At 36.5% G+C, this 20,857-nt stretch overlaps 1 protein-coding gene across 9 annotated transcripts in view; it reads left to right on the top strand.

Annotated features, from left to right (window-relative positions):
- The window catches only part of LOC106499745 (uncharacterized oxidoreductase ZK1290.5-like), a 57,937-nt gene that overhangs the window by 9,581 nt on the left and 27,499 nt on the right, over positions 1-20,857 (top strand). For 8 of the 9 annotated variants that reach the window (XR_010884857.1, XR_010884856.1, XM_067300841.1 and 5 more), the window contains exons 2-3: positions 7,240-7,488; positions 15,272-15,373. Coding sequence is in view for 6 of the 9 variants with exons in the window: in XM_067300841.1 (XP_067156942.1) it covers positions 7,240-7,488; positions 15,272-15,373 (351 nt within the window). In the remaining 3 variants the exon portion in view is untranslated. The remainder of the gene's footprint in view (positions 1-7,239; positions 7,489-15,271; positions 15,374-20,857) is intronic. The other variant, XR_010884858.1, reaches the window with a different exon arrangement.

Below are 20,857 nucleotides of genomic sequence, written 5' to 3'. Positions count from 1 at the left end.
ATGCTTAATCATAAATGATATAACATATATGCAAATATTAAGCCCTTACTCTGTACTTAAGTAGGGTATTGTCCTAGTTCTTACTGTTGTGAAATTTTGACTTAAAAATAAGTTTTGATCATTCCTTTTTTGGAAGTTGTTTAGAGGAGAAAAATGTCACAGGTCTCCTGTATTGTGAATTATTTCCAAATGTCTAACATCATTAATCAATTAGTGTAATCTTTATCAGAGTAGTGTAGGATGATGCATTAATTAAAGGGGAGAAAAATAAAATATTTTTATTCAGTCTATTCAGTCTTTATTCAGTCTAAGTTTGCTGTACATTGCACATATCATGCTTACCTGTTATGAAGTCAGAAGTTCTATCAAGGTATGATAAGTGCTAGAAGTATTTGCGATTGAGTTAACAAAGGGAACAGAATGAAAATCATTTAAAACTGGTTCACACCAGCAATTCTTTGTGCACTATTAACTGCTAAGATCTAGTCACAAAACATTATTCTGAGGAGAAAAGGTTTAGTGAACCCTAGAAATTGGATTTGATTTATGCCAGAAAATCTGCCTTTTCACTGCTTGAGATTTCTATGGAAGAAAGCCACAGTCTTTTACCAAATGGTTTCTAAGGTAACATCTTATAGCAGAGCATCTGAAAACAATTTGGTTGTTAATGAGAAATAGTTCTCAGCGGTGGGAAAGTGTTGAGTGAAAGAAAAGGCTTCAAGATTTGGCAGTCTGTCTGTAAGGCATTTAAGTAAATGTGTGCTGCAACTCTGCTTATGAAATTTCTACATGGATTACGCGTACGTAGTCTGTCTTTCAGATGTATAGGTCAGTTTTCAGAGCTGTCCTTCCCTGTAAGTTTAACTGGGAAGTTCTGAGCAATAAAAACAAGCATTTGTACATGAAAACTGAATAATTTAAATAGTTGGCATTGCCTGATGGAAAGATCTTTACTCCTACAGCACAAATATTTGCATTTTGGGGATCATACTGTATTTCTAACTGCCAGAAATACAGTAATGAATTGGAGTCATAGCATCCCAGTGACAATAGATGCTGCTTGCAGAGTTCCTGTGCTTGTTGTGGGAGGCGTTCCAAGCAATGACTTTTATAATCTCCTTTTCTGAAGTTTTGACTAGGTAACTTTAGCTCAGTGATCAGAGATGTACCTTAATTTTACAGCAGATCTGAATATCCTTTACAGTCGGGCCCCCTCTGTGAGGTGGGGGGATGGAGCTTCTGTCAGCAATGGCTCATTGCCATTTCTTCCTTCCTCTCAGGAAGAGCAAAAGCTAGCAATTCTGGCTTCCCTTTCCCTGGAAACATGATAAACATGTAATGGCTCCCTCCTACTTTTCCACTGCAGCTAGACTCTGTTCCTGTGTTCTTCTCTTTGGTGCCTGAACAGAATTGCAGAGTTCAAGATCGCACTTGCATGCTTTTCTTCCTTGTGATATTGAAGTCTATGAACTTGTTTTAACTGAAACACAAAGGAGAAAAGCAGTCCCAGAGTGACCCCTTTGCACTAAATGGTGGATTACATTTAGCAGGAAGATCTGAAACAATACATAAGTAAAGCTTCTATTATTAAATAAAAAAAAGAGTAAAATTCAGACAGCTGTACAAAGGCAAGAAAAACTTCAGGGTGGAATCTCTAGATTTTTACATAGGTCAGGTCTGTTAACAATGTTTTATTAGCATAGCAATATTAGTTACGAACATGAAAATATCACGTGCATACTGTATAGCTGTGATGTCATAAAAGTGCATGTAAACGTAACTAAGACCTCTGATAGGAGTTCTCTGGTGAATCTTTTTGTACCAGTGTGTTGTTACTGTATTGAAGCACCTGCCTCACTGCTGTGCTGGCAGAGTCCTCCTCACCATGCCATGAGATTTGCAGAAACAAGCTCATATCCACACTGCAACTGCTGTAGCTCACATTGCATCATATTTCTACAAAACCACCTTTATCGGCATCTGTTTATTGCAGTTACAGCACTGCATTGATACTTTGATATTGCAGTGTCAAAAAGGGATAACAGTTTCAGGAACACTGTAGACTAATTCCTGCAACTTCTCTGCAGCTTTGACCTAGTTTTTAAATGGGTGAGTTTTAGATAACTGGTCTGCTGCTCTAGTCCTGACCAAAGCATTGGTTATATAATACAAGTCTCCTTAGCGCCTTTCCATTATCATTGATGTTGTCCTAACAGGTCTTCTAGATGCCTGTCATCTCTCTAGATTGCATTCCTGCATCAAGTTCAAGGGCAGCTGCTCTATTATATGTACATTAGATGCCACTCTTGCAGACTGAGTAAAATGCCTGAGTTGTATCATTAAAATGGTTGTGATTGCATTTAGAATGTAACTGCATCCCATAACTAGAAATACTCTGTAATTGCTTTATGAAAATTATATAGAATGATAGCTTCATAACAAGCTTGACTTTGATTTCACCTGCTGCAAAAGAAACCCCTGCGCTCTTCCAAAGAAGATGGGATGCAATATATTCTTTATGATTTGATGCTAAATGTGATTTTCAGAGTAATTGACCCCGTTAAGAAAAAAGTAAGCCAGAATATAGGAGCAAGAACACTTGGGTTCTAGTGCTGTTATTATAGGAGGTTAACGTGACATTATCTGGTTCTCTGAGAGCAGCTCTAGTGATGGTGCTGGGGCACATAACCTCTGTACAAGAGGAACAAAGGCTTCAGGAAACAGGTTCTTGGAGAAGCACTTTCTGATGATTTGACAATTGGCTTGAACACAACTTTTTATTTTATTATTAAAAACACTGAACATATTGACTGATCTAACTGCTGCTGCCACCAAACAGGGAATGTTTCTTGCCCTGTTTTTCTTCCTTGTCTTGGTGTTTCTCCCCTCTTGGGGCTTATTCAGCTTGCTGAATAATTAGAAAACTTGACACTTCTCCCCCCCCCCCCCCCCCGATTTAAAAATCTGAATCAGCTTGTCAGGAGATCAGATGAATACAAGAGTAGATGAGACTGTGGCTGCCCCTTTCAATGATAGCAAACAGTAGATCACCTATCCTTGAGCCATCCTATAGAAGAGGCATGCGATTCTGTGAATGGATTAGTAATAAACCTTGAAATGTGTAACATGTCTGTTTGCTGTGCGTGTAGACAAAGTTTTATGTTTTATCATCAAATGTGGTTATAAAGTATTAGTGAAATCAAGCTGTATTGACAGATGTTTATTAGGTCAAACTGATAAAGTGAAATAATAGAAATAAAACCAATAGAAAAAGCTACTTCAAGCTTATGGTATACAATACCATGTACATGCAATAAGTATGTAAACATGGATAAAAAGCCATGTTTGAAACATTGCTTTTGAGAGCTTTCTCATGTGACTACTGAGAGAAAGTTAGCAAAGGAATAGACATTTTTCTGTTTTTTTGTTTAAATCAACGATGTTTCAATTTAATACTGGGTACTGATGTCGGAAGAGAATCAACCTATGTATGATCACTAAATATCTTGGCTGTAGATTCACTAACACAGACTTTTCTAACGTATGCGAACCCACTGATTTCAAGTAGCCATAGTTATTCACATCACAGAACATTTTTATGAGTTCAGATAATTAAATAATATTTTCACATTTCACACAGGACATGAGGACACACTCCTCCACAAAGGAAGAGAGGAAGTGGGATAGGTCCTGATTCTCTTTTTCAGTAGTATTAGTGTTTTGAGTCTTTGCATAGTTCTACAGTGTTCTGTGAAGGAGGACAGAAGGTTTAGTGAGGCTAAGACCCAGCTGAGATGGTGCCTAAAGCTCTGGAGGAGAGGAGCTAGCATTTTGGTTTGTAATCCTTTCCCAAAAGTTGGGGAAGGGGCTTGCCTTTAGCCACTGCCTTATGAACAAGATCCCTCTACTCCTAATCTTTGGTACCTGCTATGGTTTGCTGGAGCGCAGGTTTCTCGTCCCAATTTTGTTAGCAGTGTTCTGCAGGATATCAAAAAAGTGATGAGTAGCTGTGACAAAAAGAACAAGCTATTCTGTGAACAGCAGAACCAATAAAGCCTAATTCTGTACAGATTTGTCCTTTGACCTCTCCATATTTCCACTGCAGTATCCTCATTCCTCCCAACTATTAATTTTCACAAAATCTGCAGGAATATAATTATCTTAGATGTCTCATTTAAGTGAACTTAACCCAAATTTGAGAGAGCTGAAGACAACAGCCTTATTTCCCCAGGAAAGCAAGTTAAAATACTAATTTTTAAAAATAGTTTTTCCAGACTTGCTCATATTTGACTTCATTTAATAAAAGGAATTTCTAATTTTTTCATCACAGAACTCCAGAATAAAAATATGTTAATGCAGTGTTTTAGAAACAGGAGGAGGATGGAATGAGTGCTAGTTCATATTAGTTTTAAATGCAAGTCCAAATTTTGTCTTTAAATATGTATGTATTACATACAGTGTGAAATACATCTCTGAGGAAAAAAAAAGATAATCCAAACGTAAGAATGTTAAAGTTTTTGTATTCAAATAATGTTAAGTCTGGCTTAAAGATGTAAAACAAATAGAAACAATGAGCAAAAAAGTTCAGCATTTAAGTTATTTCACCTTCTTTTGTCACCCTTCTAAATCTATGAATTGCAAAATGTTTAGTCACATGAGTAAATGCAAGAAAACTGCAATTTCTAGAATCTAGAAGCTGTAATGTTAGTTGCATTATTAACTTTTAGATTCCTGGTTTTCATTATTAAGTTGGTTTGCAAAGTGGTAATATTACATAATTGTTAAGCTTGCTTTTTTCTTTTTTTTAATTTAGTGCATAAGGACTGTTGTAGTTCATTTTAAGACGTAGAAATGGAGATAATTCCCTCTGGAATGATCTTTGTCTCTTTATTTCCTCTGGAACAATTATACATGTCATCACTGAATGGGGAGCAATAACAAAAATATTCTGAATTTTCCTTCTTCCCCACTCCCTCCCTTTAACTTAAAAGGGTTAAAAAATTGTGTGTCCTAAATATTCTTTCTGGAATCCATTATGCATGAAAAGGGTCTGAGGCCATTTGCAAGACTTCTAAATGAACTCCATTCATTCTGTGCTTGGAAATGTCCATTCAACCACAGTCACAATAGTTATAACCTAATTTCTTTGGCACCAATACCAGCTTATTAAAAATGAAGAAATTGTTAGGAAGTATGGTAATTTCTCTATGCTAGTTATATAATTCTTTATTAAAGTTTCTTTAGTATCTGTATGATGTAATAATTACATGTCTTCTGTAAACAGTTGCAATGTAGTCAGTAATAAGTAATTTAAAATTATTAAGCAATGTTATGAAGATTTTGTAATATCTAGTTTGGAAATGTAGTTTGATCTAGCTTTGCTTATTTCAGTGTGAAACAAGATACAGGGACCTCATTTCTAGATAATTCATGAATAAAACCATTTATAATATTAGCGATAATTAGTGGCTGTGGAGAAAAAAAGTTTTAAAGATTTCTCTTTTTAAAAACATTAAGAATTTGGTTTATATTTGAAAGACAAAATATTTGAGATATGCATGTCAAAACTGCAGGAATATAGTGTTATGATTTCATCACTCTAAAATCCTTGAAGGAAAACCAAGAATTCACTATTCCAAATTCTGTATGTCATACAAAAAAATAAATTGAGGATTGCCCCTTTGTGGTCAGCAGAATTTCATGATCCTCAGGTAAATATGTATGCATGTGATACCAGACAATGTATCTTATTTTAAATGGCTTGGAAGTGCTGAGCAATATTACACAGATACCATTGGCTTTCCTTCCAAGACTGGGAATGGACAAAACTTATAAGCCCTTAGGAACACCTGGCTTATCAGGCATGCAGATAAGGCTTTGGTAAGTTCTCCTTATTGCTGTATTTGTTGCTAGTGTTGCACGAGCAAGTGGAGCAGACCACCGTGGGCATTCTCTCTCTGGTTCAGCTATGGGCAAGTCTAAGGATGAGCATAAAATAACTGTGTTTATTTTCATTTGTTTCCTTTTTCTGGCAAACTCAGTGGGCATATAACAGTTTAACTTCATAATGTGCAGATAGCTGTGTTTAAATATTGTTTGAAGGGAAATAGTTAACAGGGCATACAAATTTCAAGTGTGTATTACTCTTTGACCTGAAGTCTTTATTTATTAGATTCAGCAGAGGCTGAGGACCCTGATCCTGCAGTTGACAAAGCTGGCTGTCCTGACTGCCCGCGGCCATTCTAAAGTTAGTGACGCAGCCATTTGCTTGCTTGCTATTGTTTATAGAAGTAGGGTCTTTAAGTAGTAGCGTCATCCTAGCAACTGGCTATTCTAGCTGACTGGAACTGACTGAGCATTTCCTCAGACAAACTGTAGAAAGTACTGTTTGTGGGAAGTGTGTGAGTGGGGGTGAGTGGGTGAGGGGCTTATGGCAGGAAAAACAACTAACAGGAAAGGGTAAGTAGAAACATCATCCTTCTTGCACTCAGCCAGTTCTTTATCTGACAGTCCTCCTGCTGGTTGCTTTCCTGCTAACTCTCCTCCTCCTTCCGTCCCCTTGACATGCAAAATGCACTATTTTGTACATCCAGTGAATACCTACACAATGAGAGTTGCAATACTTTGTTACTGAAACTCCCTGTATACCTATTCTCCAACTCCTGTGCAAGGTTCCATTCTTCCAGGTACTGCTGAGCTTCACTCATATGCGAGTTGCACCTGCAATATGGCCCAGTGTGGGGTTATACAGTGCAATAATAACTTGAAGCTACCAGGAGTTCAACAGAATAAAGATTTCAGGATATGTCTCCTACAAAGCAAACTACTTTTTATATATTTGTTTCTTCTTGTTAATATTTTCATCTGTAAATATTGTATTTCTATATGAAAATTAAATGTCACATATTAATATTGCAAAAACTATGTATTTTCTCTTTGGTAGTCTTCAGCCTGACTTCTGATCTCACTTCTTACTGTTTAATACTATTTATATTTGTTTTCAAAAGAGTTATTTCTGACTGGCATCAATATACAAACACCTTATGTGTTTCCCCAGCCTGGAGATCTGTAAGCACACACTATCTGTCAATTCTCATTTCTTTATTATTTTGAAATGAAGATTCAGTAAGAAGGTTCTGTGACAATTTACAAAAAGAGAAAAACAAAAATAAGAAAAAATCTGAAATATGTCATTCATAATTTACTGTTGATATTTGACTTCTAATTTCTTTTCTTTAGGTACTTCCCATCAAGGTGGCTATTCCCATGATGCTGTGGTCTATGCATTACAAAAATGTGGCATTCATCATATTGACACAGCAAAAAGATATGGCTGTGAATCTCTTCTCCAAAAAGCCATCAAAGACAGTGGTGTGAAGCGGGAGGACCTCTGGATAACTACCAAACTGTGGCATAGTGATTATGGCTATGAAAACACCAAAAAAGCCTGCTTGGAGTCCTGTAGAAGACTTGGTGTTGAATATCTTGGTATGAATCTTTATATAGTTCATTTATTGCACCTTCCATAGAAGTACTCGGAAAGATAAATGAACTCCTGAATAACACTGTAGTACAGATAGATCCCAGGAGCCAAATTTTGCCTTTATTTGCATATATGCAATTTCTTGTTCTGTTTGTTTTTAGGAAGCTCTTGTGTGTAACTGAGAGCACAGAATATATCCCTAATTTTAACAGTTGCAAATACTTTAAAACATTTTAAACTACATTTTTGTAAAATAATATTTGATTGTTAAGTTGATTTGAGGGTCAGCTACATGACTGGCAAAGTATTTCACTCAAACAAACAAACAAACAACCCCCCCCCCAAACCTATGAAACTGATTCAGAAACTTAAAAGTAATTTCGTGATAAATGCTCATTTCTTGTCTTGCCTTCTAAATCTCAAGGAACGGGCATCCTCTAAAACTTACTTTGTAGGACTATTAACAGATTTTAAAAATCTGAGTAGCTGCCTTTGTTTTTATCTGATGCAAAATCATTTTGGGAAAATGTTTATAGGGTCTAGAAGACTTCAGAAGATTAAATCCTACTAACACTGAATTGGACTTAGACACTCTTGAAATTGCCCTCATCATAAGCCTCTTACAGTGGAAAAATGTGATATTGTTACTGAAAGAACTCCCATATTAGACAGACAAGGAGCTGCAGTAATGGCCCAGATTAATTTTTTGTACCAACCAGGTGACAGCAGTAGAGGTACCTGCTAGAAATAAAAGTGAAATATTTTTAAATGTTTTTACTTCTTCCTGCCTAGCTGGAGCAATGGAAAGAAAGAGGAGGGACACAGAAACATAAATTTAAAGTCGTAATCTAAAATAATGACACTGATGGAGATAGTGTTTATGCTGACTAACAAAGAATAATTGATCTAACTATCAAACATTATCTGTGATTGTCCTGTAAAGCCTTTGTTTCTCTTCCTCTCCCTGTCCTCCTATTACCAATAAATGCGCTTAAATGAACAAGTGAAAGCTTTTGTAAAGTACAGATTTTGCAGAATAATTTATTGATGGCAGCTGCATGCTTGATTCTCACTGGCTTTTTTGCTTTTGTACATTGCAAGATAAAGGGAAAAAACCTCTACCTGTTAAAGACTATGATATTTGTATGCATGTTTGGCTCCATTCTTTATGGAAACGTGTCCATCAGCTTCCTGCATAGGTATAGAATAATGCAAAATGAGTTAAAATCTCTTTTGATCTGTCCAGTGCAAATACAGGCCACTGCAAAGAGGCTTTCATAAACAAAGTTTCAATCCCTGACTTTGTCTTCTAAATTAAGAAATAACATGTTTCCTCCTCACTGCTTTCTACTTCTTTGGTTTTGTGCTTGCTTTCTTTTTTTCTTCTGCTTGCTATGGCACTGGTGCTGAATGCTGATGAGAGAAAATTTGACTCAACTCCAGGAAATCATTTTCTGTTGATTCCTTTCACCTTACTTTAATTTGATTATGTTTTCTCAGGTACTAGATCCTTTTTAAGCACTCCTTTTAAGTGAGTACTTGCTCACACAAGTACTTAATTTAGATATTACTGCTAAGCAGAAATATGTGAAATGGCAGGGGGTGGGGGGGGGAATCTGTGAGGAAGAAGTGTTCTTGTTGCTGTTGCCGTGTGAGTGAATCCTTGGACTGGCATAAACAGAACTTAAGTTTGTCAGATGTGTTTGAATCTGAAACTTTTTTTGCCCACATTACTACTCAAATCAAGAAGCTGCTATAACTACCTGCACTATGTGCCTCCCTACCAGATATTTCTTCTTTTATTCCTCACCTGTCTTCCTCTCTTTTTTTCTTCACCTTTTTTTCCACTGATGTAGGGACGTCTGAACAACTTATAAAGCTTTTCCTGAACCACCACTTAGTCTAACATAACGACCTAAATCTGTTTCTTTAACTTGACAATCTGTTAACTGTGATGGCTTAGGAGCCATCACAGCCACTGATCCAGCAATGAGGTCAGTAACTTTTGCAAGAGGGATGGATGACAAATGGAGTAACCATGCTGGCCGTTTGAATCACCCGCACTAATCATTTTTGATAGACACAGTAAGATCTGCACTCATGTGAGAGAGGTATGGTTGAGTTTTAAGTTTAGCCCTAGATGTGCTGGTGAATTAGGCCCTTAAAGGAGGGACAATATATGGTGTGTTTCATGGGGTTCATAGAAAGCATCATGCTTCAGGGAGGCATATACCTCCCAGACCTCCAACGGGCCTGGGAGCATCCAGCTGGAAGGTGCTACTGGCAGGATTTCCAAAAATTAGCAATATCTTTGAACATAAATTTTTCAAGGGTTTCAAGAATGTTGAAAATAAGGGCTTTTTGTTGGAAATGTTGAGACTTATCGCAAATCTAACAAAAGTAACTGCAATGCAGAAGACCAGTTTGCAAATACAGTTACAGGCTTGTAGAACTAAGATTATTTATCCCTAGGTTCATTCATGAGCATGCACCTGCATTTTATGTTATCTTTCTGCTAGCCAGTCTAGGCCATGGAGAGGGCATCAAATCCATAACAAGAAAAGTTTTAGTAATAATATGGCAAATTGTGTCGAGGTTTATGTAGGAAAGTAAATTTTTAATTACAAGCTAGTGTTAAAGCCAGCAGTTCTGTGAAATAAAGGTACATGAAAAGTGAAACAGGATATATAACTCTAAATCAGAATTTCCTGATTCATCATATGATATTAATCAAATATGTGGTTCTTCTCAGCATTTCCGTGTATTTATTTCTGTGATGTTACACCTTTATGTTAGGAAGTTAGCCATTCAGAAGACTTCAACAGAAAAGGCTCTAGAGCCATAGCAGTGTAAATTGTGTAGCTGAGCTCTTTGTTCCAAGCAAAGTCCTGATAATTCCCTTCAGAATCCGTTTGGGCTACACAGTCCATCCATGCAGTCTGAACTAGAGACTCAGGAAATAATATAATAGTGATTGATAAATCTGTTCATTAGCAGTATAGAAGAATGCTAGCTGTTGAGACTGACGTGAGGCAGTTACTGCTTTAAGAGAAAGTGTTCCATGTTAAATACTGTTATGAAGCCTTTTCGATAAATGCTTGTGGGGAAAATGACATTAGGAGAGCAATGTTCCAGGGTTTTTATTTGAATTGTTAGATTATATAACCATGAGAAGCTGGAAATTTGTATTATTTGTGGGCAGTGGCTAGAAGAGATATTCTGCTTCTTGCATTTTCTAAATGTGATCCTCCAGCTGGCAGTCACAATAAACCAATATGAAGTGGCAGCAAATATTATAGGTTTGGCAGTAGCAGAATACATTCCTTGGGATTTGGATGAAACATCCAAAGTAACTTCTTGAATGCGCTTTGTGGGTTACTGTATTCATAAACAATTTTATTTTCCTTGTGGCTGTTTTGAATCTGTCAGATTCAACCAAATTTAAGCTATCACAAATCCGCAGCTGGAGTTGGACAAATGTTTGTTATATCAGCATATTCAGTGTAATAGAACTTGGCCATTTTTTGCATCCACATAATGATGAAACACCCAGTTCGGATAGTGTGTTAATGCAGAACACTTTGGGGGTTACTTCACATTGATCCTTGTTCCAATAGAATAAAAAAAAAAAGAAAGAAAAGATAGAGCAAGAGAGAAAAGTATATCTGCATACTGACTGCAGTGAAGATTGAGAAAGGCAAGGAAAATATGGTTATTGCATTGAGATAACCATGTGCTAATCACTGAAAAATACTGTTTTGCTTTTAAATGTGTAAAATGTCCCTGCACTTTTGAATTAAAAGAAACTATGTTGATCGTGGGTGCCACAACCACTAAGAAGTAATAAGCCACTCGGCATTTTAAATGTCAGTGTGAAAATAGTTCACATATTAATGTTAGGTTTCCGGCAGCACTGGTTTTTTGACATTTCAACTTTAGGCACCACTACAGCTTAATTGAGTGCTCTAAAAAGCTGCTAAATACAAGGCATGATCATGAATGTATTTGAGTTTTCTTCCAGTGCATCCTGATACTGTGAATCATTGTTTTGTATTTTGAGTTAAGAATATTAAAAACCTCCAACGATAGAAATGATACAATTCTTGATTACTGGAACGCTAAGCTATTTTGATAAATTATTTAAAACTAATTTATTGTCTCAGAAAGTAAAATGTTTGTGTTCATGTAATCCCCCAGGGAGGAAAACGTTTTGAGCAAAAGAAAGCGCGTGGGTGGAGGTGCGAGCGAGTGTATGTATAAATGAAGTTGAAATTGTAGAGCTTAATTTGCAAGGTGCTGGGTGCTTACTGTTCTTACTGGCCCACAGGTATTATGGAAAGTTTTCTAACAAATGCAGTGGGAGTGAGCGGATCCTCACTTGATGTAAACTGTGTTGAGTTTATTAAATCGAGCGGCAGCTCCATCGCTCATTGTATTCTGCCATGCTTTGCGTTCCTGGCCCTGCTGTGGTGGTTGGTGCGTGACTGGCAGACCCGCGGCCACTCTGCCCTGCCTCTCGCTGAGATAGACTGCCCTGGCTCCAGGCATCTTTCAGGAACACTTCTTGCAGTCAGGAGGACTACTCTGGGATCTGGTAGATGCTTTCTAGCCCTGAGTTTGTATATTTCCAGTCATTGGGAAGTACCAGGAAAAGATTTTTATCTTCTATGCCTAGATATGTGCTCCACTGAAACTGATGGGAGTTTTGCCATCTATTGTCTTGTGGTCAGGATTTGGCTCCTAAACAATTGATACATTTGTGTTAGTCATCAGCTTTCAAATGAATTTTACTCAGGTCCAGCAAGGACCAGATGTTTGAGTCCTCTGAAAAAGCACCCACTTAATATTGTTTTACTTGTCTTTCCCACTCTTGAACTTGCTCATATAAGCTGCCATAATCTTAATTCTTTGGAAAAGTGCAGTTTTTACAGCCTTTCAGTAGTCTTCTTTTTCAGTCTGGTTTTTTTCTACCTCTTTTTTTGTAAATAAGGTTGCCATGCTTAATTTTAGAAATTTAAACTTATGCACATGCAAAATATATAATTAAAAAATACTGCCTTGTTTGGGTTCCGTATATTGGAATTAATTTTATGTTGAAAATGGGCGAACTGAGTCTTACAGATAATGTTGCCAGTTATGCCAATACTAAGCTGTTTGTTGATTTCATCAGAAAGCCTCAATCGAAATATAAACATCATAAGATGATATGAACATCACATAGCTGGTAACATGGCCTTTCTAAAATAAAGGGCCAGTAGCTAATCATGTTTGCATGGAAAGAAGTCTTGGACACTAATATAGGGAAGGGTAATGTATTATGTTTGCAAAATATGTAAGGCCGGAGGTCTTTCAGTTTTCAAATCTGTCAAAAGTCACTCTTATAAGAATGCTTCAGTTTCTTGAGCTGAGTACAAGGTATCTTTGTATGTGGAAATGCAGTGTAGCTGCTTCTGTCAACACATATAAGCTATGATGCCTAATGGGATATTCAGGCTTTTGAAAAAGTAGCTTTTGGTAAAAATCTGTTGAAGTTAATAGTTGTTTTTTGTTTACACTGAAATGAAATGTTTTGGTGTAGTTGAGCAGTTTTTCTGGTCTGATTCAGAGACCATGATAGGCAGCAATGAAACATATATGTTGCCTCCGTTTTTAGGTGAGGTAGGCCTCTGACTCCAGTAACTTGCACCTACTTAAGTATGATGTTTGCCTTATGCATTTAAATTAAAACATGGCAGTCTCTATGCAGGAACTGCTGCCAATGGCAATGGATCAAAATGAACACTTGATATTAGCACTGGACTAGTTTTAGAAAACAGTATGATGGGATATTTCAAATTCTAATCCTTAAAATTGCTTCTAATATAAATCAGTGGAAATTTTAACACAGACTTAACTGATTATAGAATTAGAGTAGTCATGAGTGTTTTGAAAATATCAACCTTACCAAATGCTTTAACCAATATCCCAGTAATGATTTTCAGTTAAACATTACATAAATATTTGTATTTACGCTTAATAAATACAACTCATTTCTTCCAAGTAATTAAGGAAGAAATAATTATTCATGGATCAGTGATGAACAATGCAGTGATGAACTGCGTTTTTTTACATGCATAAAATTCACTCTCAAATTTAGAAAAGAGTAAGAGCAAAGAATGAACAGCTTCCTCCTTGAATGGGACATAGATCCAGCTGCAGATGGTTATATATGAACGGGTATTTACTGTCTGAGCAGTGCTGTTTGAAAGTCTAATGGGTTGTTGACATCAGTAAGTGCAAATCTAGCTCATGATTTTGGGATGTGTTTTATACCCTTTCCTACATACATCTGTAATGTACTTCAATCTACAAAATTCTATGTTCTTTTAAGTAGATTCTTAGTATAAGCGAAATACTTGCTTTGACAGTATTGCAAGGATGCGCACAAATGTGAACCAGTGTACAAAACTGAATTTGGTGCTACCCTGTCCTCTTAAATGAAGGTTTGAATTTGTATTTGTAATCCTTAAACTTGAATAAAAAAACAGGGCAGAGGATACAAAAAGGTGCTCTGAGTGAATGCTGTGGTGCGTTCGAAGAACAAAACACCCTTTTCATTGCAAAAAATTCATTTTTTTTTTATTATTTCTTAACCTTGAATAGCTATAAACTGCCAAAAAAGCAACATTATAAAGCACAATAATGCACATCTCAACCATTCATTTCTTTCCTTCTCCTGCTTTGTGTTGGACTAATTTATGAGGTAAAGACCAACACCTATTTGATTGGGATGTCTGCAGTTACCTGCTGAATTTGTGGTTAGGATTTAAATAGAAATGTAGTGGTTTTCAAGGTTTCTCCTAGGTTTCTCTTTCAGAATGGCAAGCAATGTCTACAAACCTTTGAAGGATTTGTGAGCCCTATCATTTTTCAAATTGGGAACGCTTCTGTTGAGGATCTAAACTACAGGTTTACTAGTCTACCTTTGGGCAATCACATTTGGAATTCTGAGTCCAGTGTATGTAAATTTATTCTTTTTAATTTTATGTTGGAAATGCTTCATTTTTGACTACGAGGATAGTTTTTTTTCTTGCATGGAGGTGATGCAAAAAATGCTTTCCTGAGACAGCCATTCTCAGTAATGACTTGAATAAGTTTATCAGCAGTAAATATTAGTTTTGTTTGAAAATGTGCTGGCATTTCATAAAATGTAGTAAAACACAGTTTTGTTCCCTAAAAATTGCAGGTTTTTGGTAATGGTTAAAAAAAAAAGGCAAACACAAATGCTTGCACAAAATTATAGCAAAAAAACCCTCCATGAAATAATGATTGTGCTGTAATTTCCAAGAGAAATGCATAGATGGAAGTATTCTTTAGAAAAGAAAAACAGGCTTGCTGCTGTGGTTCTATAAAATATCTCTAGAAGTGCTGAGCATATTTGTCTTCCATAAACTTGAAGACTTTTAGCGCTTCAGCAGTAGTCCAGTCTTACTCTAGTGACCTAAATCCCTTTGTATTCAGAGTTTATTAAGTGCTTATGGGATTATGAAACTCTGATTACAGTGACCTAAGAGTGAGGCACATGTATAACTTTTGACACCTTTGGTTGTTACTGAAATGTAGATTTAGTTTATTAAAACTGAATGGATGTATACAGTGATGACCATGGAGTAATAATTATAACCGTTTTGAAGATAGTATGTTAGAAGCCATTATGGATGAAATGTGCTACTTTGCATAGTGGGGTTTTTGGTTTTGTTTTGCTTTTTAGAGAATTTAATAAAGATTCTGATTGCGTTTCTTTTTTAGATCTTTATTTGATACACTGGCCTGATGCACATGTTTCGGGTAAAAGCAATCGGGAGGTCCGAGCTGAAACTTGGAGAGCCATGGAGGAGCTCTATGAGAAAGGTAGTATAATCGTGAAAATCTGTCTTGGCAGAAGGAGTTGTTATGCATTTTAAGTTTTGGGGAGTTCATAGGGAGAGATGTTCAAAAAGTTTATTCATGTGGGACCTTCAGATTTCAGTGGGACTTGGATGTTTAAGTCATGTGGATCTCTGAAAATTACAGCCTTAGTATTCTGGTAAGCTAAATAAAAGAGCTTTCTGTTGCTTGTAAATAATATGTTGCCAAATTGTGCTCCTGAGGTTAGTGATGTTGTGTATACTTTCTTGAGGAAATCTACAGATTACATTGAAAGTTTTATGCTACTGTAGAACATCTTTGTAGTAGCCTCCTCTATTTTAAGCATAGAGCGTGCTACTTAGTTTTACTTCCTTTTAATCCTTTTTTTTTTTTTTTTTGGTATGGTGCTATTTTCCACTTTATCATATATTGTGGTACTTTGTAGATCTTTGCTGCTTGTGATTTGGAAGAATTGAGAAAACAAACTAGATGAAGAACAAATATTGACCTGCAGATTTTTTGGTAGCTACCTTTTGAAGGGGGGCAGGGGGAACTTTTCAAAGGTGGGACCTATCCTCTGAAATTCTAGTGAAAACTCTCAACTTTATTTTTGGTGTCAGCAATCTCCAATTTACATTCATAGCAATAGGAAAGAGCAGACTGCCCCAGTCAAAATTTATCATGTAGATTTCAGAGGATGATTTTGCTCTTTAAGTATGTAGTACTATTAGAAGTAATTTCATGAAAGAAGACGCTGTGACATTGTTCTTAGGCAATAGTGGACCACCTTATTTACAATTCCAGAGAAGTTCCATGAACAGTAGAATGGGAGAGGACTTCTTGGGCTAAGCAGACTAACTCTGCTAACCCAGAGTTACTGAAATAGTGATTGTATCAGGACAGTGGAATTGTAACACAAAGGCATTTGCAGGCTGTATGGCACTATGAGTTTTATCAGAGCAATAAACAAACCCATTCCTTACCCTTCAACACTTCAAGTACTTTTGGTCCGCTTCTGGAAACAGAGAAGTAAATTATCTTTGATATATCTTTTATTCTTTTTATATAAAGTGTACAGAAAGTTGCAAAAATGTTTTCCGTCTAACAGATTGCAATGTTCAGTTTTTTAAGAATGACTACATCAACCTAAAATTTCAAAGCATCAATGACTTCAAGTCCTTAGATGAGTTATTCTACAACCTACTTAATCTTTCCATTGAGAAGTGTTTTCTGATGAGTGTTTAAGTTAGTGCAGGACATTTGTACCTAGATATTTCATCCCAACTTGATGCATATAAGTTGGGGATAATTTTCGCCTTTTATTATTGTTGCCTGTCTCATTGTCTTTATTCTGCTTTTGCATGTGTGTGTTTGTGATCTTTCCTTTCTAACACAACAGTCTTTCTTCCTCTCTTTCCTCCTCTATATATCTTCCTAATAGGAAAGACTGTGAACTACTCAAGGATCTTCCAGTAAGACACTGGAAATACTATCACTGGCCTCATAGAGGGAGAATTACTTTTATTTCTTGTTCCTATATGTCATACCTCTTTACAGACACGTTGCATGTTGCTACCTTCTGTCTTTTTCGGATTTGAAGCTTTTTGTAGACCTGTGATTCGCTTAGCTAAGCATATGTTTTTCAGCTCTGGTCTAGCTTGCCTCAGTTAAATTTGCCTTCTCCTGTAGATTAGATATTAATCTGGTTGAATCAAGCGCCTTAGAACATTAACCACCACATTTTTGCTATAAGGGATGTAGACTCTGGATGTCCTGACCATAACCATATGTTACTGAAATGATACTCTAATGTAACCACTCTGGAGATGGAAATACAATGATTCCTGAGGAAAATATTAAATAATTCATTTGCATGGTTAACCACTAAACTTTCTGTGGAAGATTAAACACTTGTTGGATATCTTTATATGACTTGGGATGTGTTATGTGAGTAATTTGTTAACCTTGGTATGAATTTAATATACAATATGGTCAAAATCCTAACTTGAGAGAAAAAAAATAAAACTTAATTTCTTTGGGAGGGGGAAGAATTCAGTTGAGTATACAACTTATCTTTGTCTTCTCTGAACTTTATATAACTTTTTTGGACTTCCCTGGGCATTGCTTCAGATAGGCATTGGTTCCTGTTTGCAGTATTGTGATTTTTTTTTTTTTTTTTTTTAAGGAAATGTTTATTCTGTTAAAAATACATTTAAAAACTAAAAGCTCTACATCTGAGGATTGAACATTTTATAAATAATATTATGCTTGTGCAGTCAGTTCATGGAGGAAAGATTGAAATTATTCAACTTGCTAGTGTGTTTAACAGCCAGCTGTGTCCACACTGAAGAGTTTCTGAAAATGCAATGACAATAAACACTGTTCTCCATGAAAAATTAGATTGTGTTATGGGAATAATAATGTATATCTTTCTGCAGGAGACTTCTGAGACCGTTAAAAGCTCTCAGTATGGACCTAAGTCTTTGATCTGACTGAAGTTAACAAGCCTTTCTTTAATGACTTCTTTGTATTCACAGATAGTTTGAGTGCATATATTTGAAAATCTCAATCTTTTAACTTCAATTTAAATCCAGGTTAATATTTATCATGCAAAACTCCACCTAGCTGGGGCAAGCAACATTTTAAAGTAATGTAAATTATAGGCTTTTTTTTACCCTAAAAGGAGGGTAAATGGTGTTGGTACCAAGGATTGTAAAACTTTTCAATGGACTTTTTTTTTTGGCTTGTATTAAGTTTTAGATCGGTAACAATGGTCACAAATTGTCACAAGAAAATTCCCAGTTGGGCAGAAGGAAAAAATTCTTCACTGAAGGAGTGATTAAGCACAGAAAAATTGTTCAGACCATTGTGGAATCTCTATCTGTGGAGACTGTCAAAACTCAACTGGATATGGCCTTGAGTAACCTGGTCTAATGTAGAAGGTTAACCCTTGAGTCTTGAGTAGGATGTTGGACTAGGTGACTGGCAGAAGTTCCTCCTAACCTTAATTTTCCTGTGATTCTACAATCTGTAGCTGCAATTAGTTTGGAACGATGCTAATCTGAATATGGGTCTTTTTAATACTGAGTTCTGTTTAAGAGCAAGTCTGCTTTCTGTGTACAAGAGCATGGAAGAGTCCGAGTTCCACATTTCTCTTTGGGCACTTTGGCTCTTTGTGTATTGCTGTATTTTGTAGTATATCTTCTTTCCACCCAGTCTCCCCATCTTTGACTGTCTCGTTTCTCCTAGATCCACCTTTCCTGTCTCAGACCCTCCTACTTCTACTGCTACTTACCTATTGCTGTATGCCTCTGTAACCCATTTGTTGTTCTGTCCATATGCTATTGCTGCTACCAGCATTTTGGCTGTACTCTCTTACCTTCCTTCCTCAGTGTATTCCCATTGGCCATCAATACCCACTGACTGCAAAACTCGGATAATCCCTGACTTTTTGCAGAGTGTCTGTACCTGTAAGAACAGAAAATCCAGGCAGACACTGCACTTATCAAAAGTTTCTGTATGGTGCTTTAAATACAGGAAAGAAAAAGCAGTAATTTGTAACCCATAACACTTTTGCAGAGCGTTACTTACTTTAGTGGCTTTCTGGTTAGGTATAAGGGATCATCAGCTTTTTTTCTGGTTGTAGCATGTGGCTCTCAGATTACAAACCCCTCATCCTCTGAACTTTGTTTTTTAAATTGCCTTGTTTGTCCCCATAGTTTCTCAGAACAGGCAGGTAGAACACATTGCATCTTGCCAAGGTGATATGTGAGGCATGTGCACCTTGGTTGTTTCCTAGGCATGACTAGCTCCGCAGTAAATGACCAACTGTAATGGAGAAGAACTGCTGATACTTGCAGTGCATCTACATTCACAGCTTTGTAGACGTGGCCTAAAAAAGAAAAAAAAAAAATCTCAAAGATGGATTCAAACTAGGTTCATCTGAGAGGCAGGATATATAGCTGAGATACAGGGCTGCAGTAACACAACTTGTAGGGCTTCTGGTCTGAAGCATCTTCTCACCCAGCTAACTGAGGAGGGATCAGGGGGCTTGACTTTGTGCACCTGCCCAGATAGGTGTGCACTAATATTTATAAAACTCTGCCCCCAGTTAATAAAAACTCTGTGTGAACAGTTAAAAACAAATCTGAATTACTTGACAAAATTATTTGAATAGACATTTTAGGGAGCAGAAAACTTAGGTAGAAAGTTAAACGAGCCTCCTCAGACATTAATGAATCCTGTTTTAGAAAACTCCTAAGTACCAAAGGCTGTAGAAGAAATAGCAAGGTTTTTATCTGAATGCAGCGTGTGCTAATGGAATTGTGATGTATAATTGGTAGATAAGCATCTACCAGTTCACTGAGATATGTGTACATCCTTAATTTTGGGCTGTCTTTGATCCTTGAGTGCCTAATAGTGCTTCCTCTATATTCTGTTAACGAAGGTTTTGGTTTGAGTTGTAACATCAGAAGCTTCTCATAAACAGAAAATAATAGGTTCAGGTGACGAAAGAGACAGATATTATCCTTTGTTATCATTAAAAAATCCCCACTGTGGTTTACCACTATACTGTTTTTAAGAATCCTCTCTTTGTATTTCATCAAAAGGAATGTGATGTTAACATTTTTCAGAAGAACATCTATGAACAATTTAAAATGAGAATCTGAATAGTATTTGTCAGAGATCTGACTTACTCTCTGCAGTTGGTTAGCTGCCGTGCTGAAGTTTGGGGCTGCACTCCTTGGGTCAGTTTACTTTATGTCTTTGAAACCTAAACAGAATCTCGTTACTGGCCCAAGACTGGGATCTCAGGAACACACTTGAAAGAGCGTTTCGTATTTTAGCATTCTCTCGCTAGTGCTTGAATCCATGCTCCAACTGCCTAATGCAACTGAGCAACTATCTCAAGATCTCTCTTCAGATTAAACACATTTTCCCAGGATTCCAGGTGTTCTTCTCAAGTTTTTCTTAAGGGAGAACGTGACAGATATTAGAGCATGCCTATTCTTGCATAAAAACAGATATAGGGATTCTGAAGCCACTGTTGTCCCTTACAGCAAGAAAAATGCACGATCTATATTAAAATAACAAACCCTGAAAGTTTTTTCCAATTCAGTTTTTTTTTTTTTATCCCTCTGGGTTGATGTCTGGGACATGGTCCAGTATCTTTCTGGTTTGCCTTTGAACTACAGAGTCTTTGGCTGGTTAAACATGCCAGCCTTTTATATTCTCCTGGCTAAATCCTCCAGTATGTTCTTAGTCTATTAAAAGTCCTACCAGTATTTCTCCCTCTTTATTCTGAATTTTTTACAATTTTACTCTCTAGTCTCTTTTGCCTACAAGCAAGGCAAGGTTAAACTTCTAGCCAGCTTTTTTAGCATTCCTGTTGTATAGCCAGAGTCCAGTCATTACATTTACTGTTTTCCCTTAATATTTTTCTAGGAAAAGATGTCATAAGGTCCTGGTCAATAAAGTGAGGAACTT

This window comes from Apteryx mantelli, chromosome 8 (genome assembly GCF_036417845.1).
Source record: "Apteryx mantelli isolate bAptMan1 chromosome 8, bAptMan1.hap1, whole genome shotgun sequence".
In the NCBI taxonomy this organism is placed as follows: Eukaryota; Metazoa; Chordata; class Aves; order Apterygiformes; family Apterygidae; genus Apteryx; species Apteryx mantelli.
The sequence above is the reverse complement of the archived record's forward strand: the minus strand, read 5'-3'. Positions and strand labels throughout refer to the sequence as shown.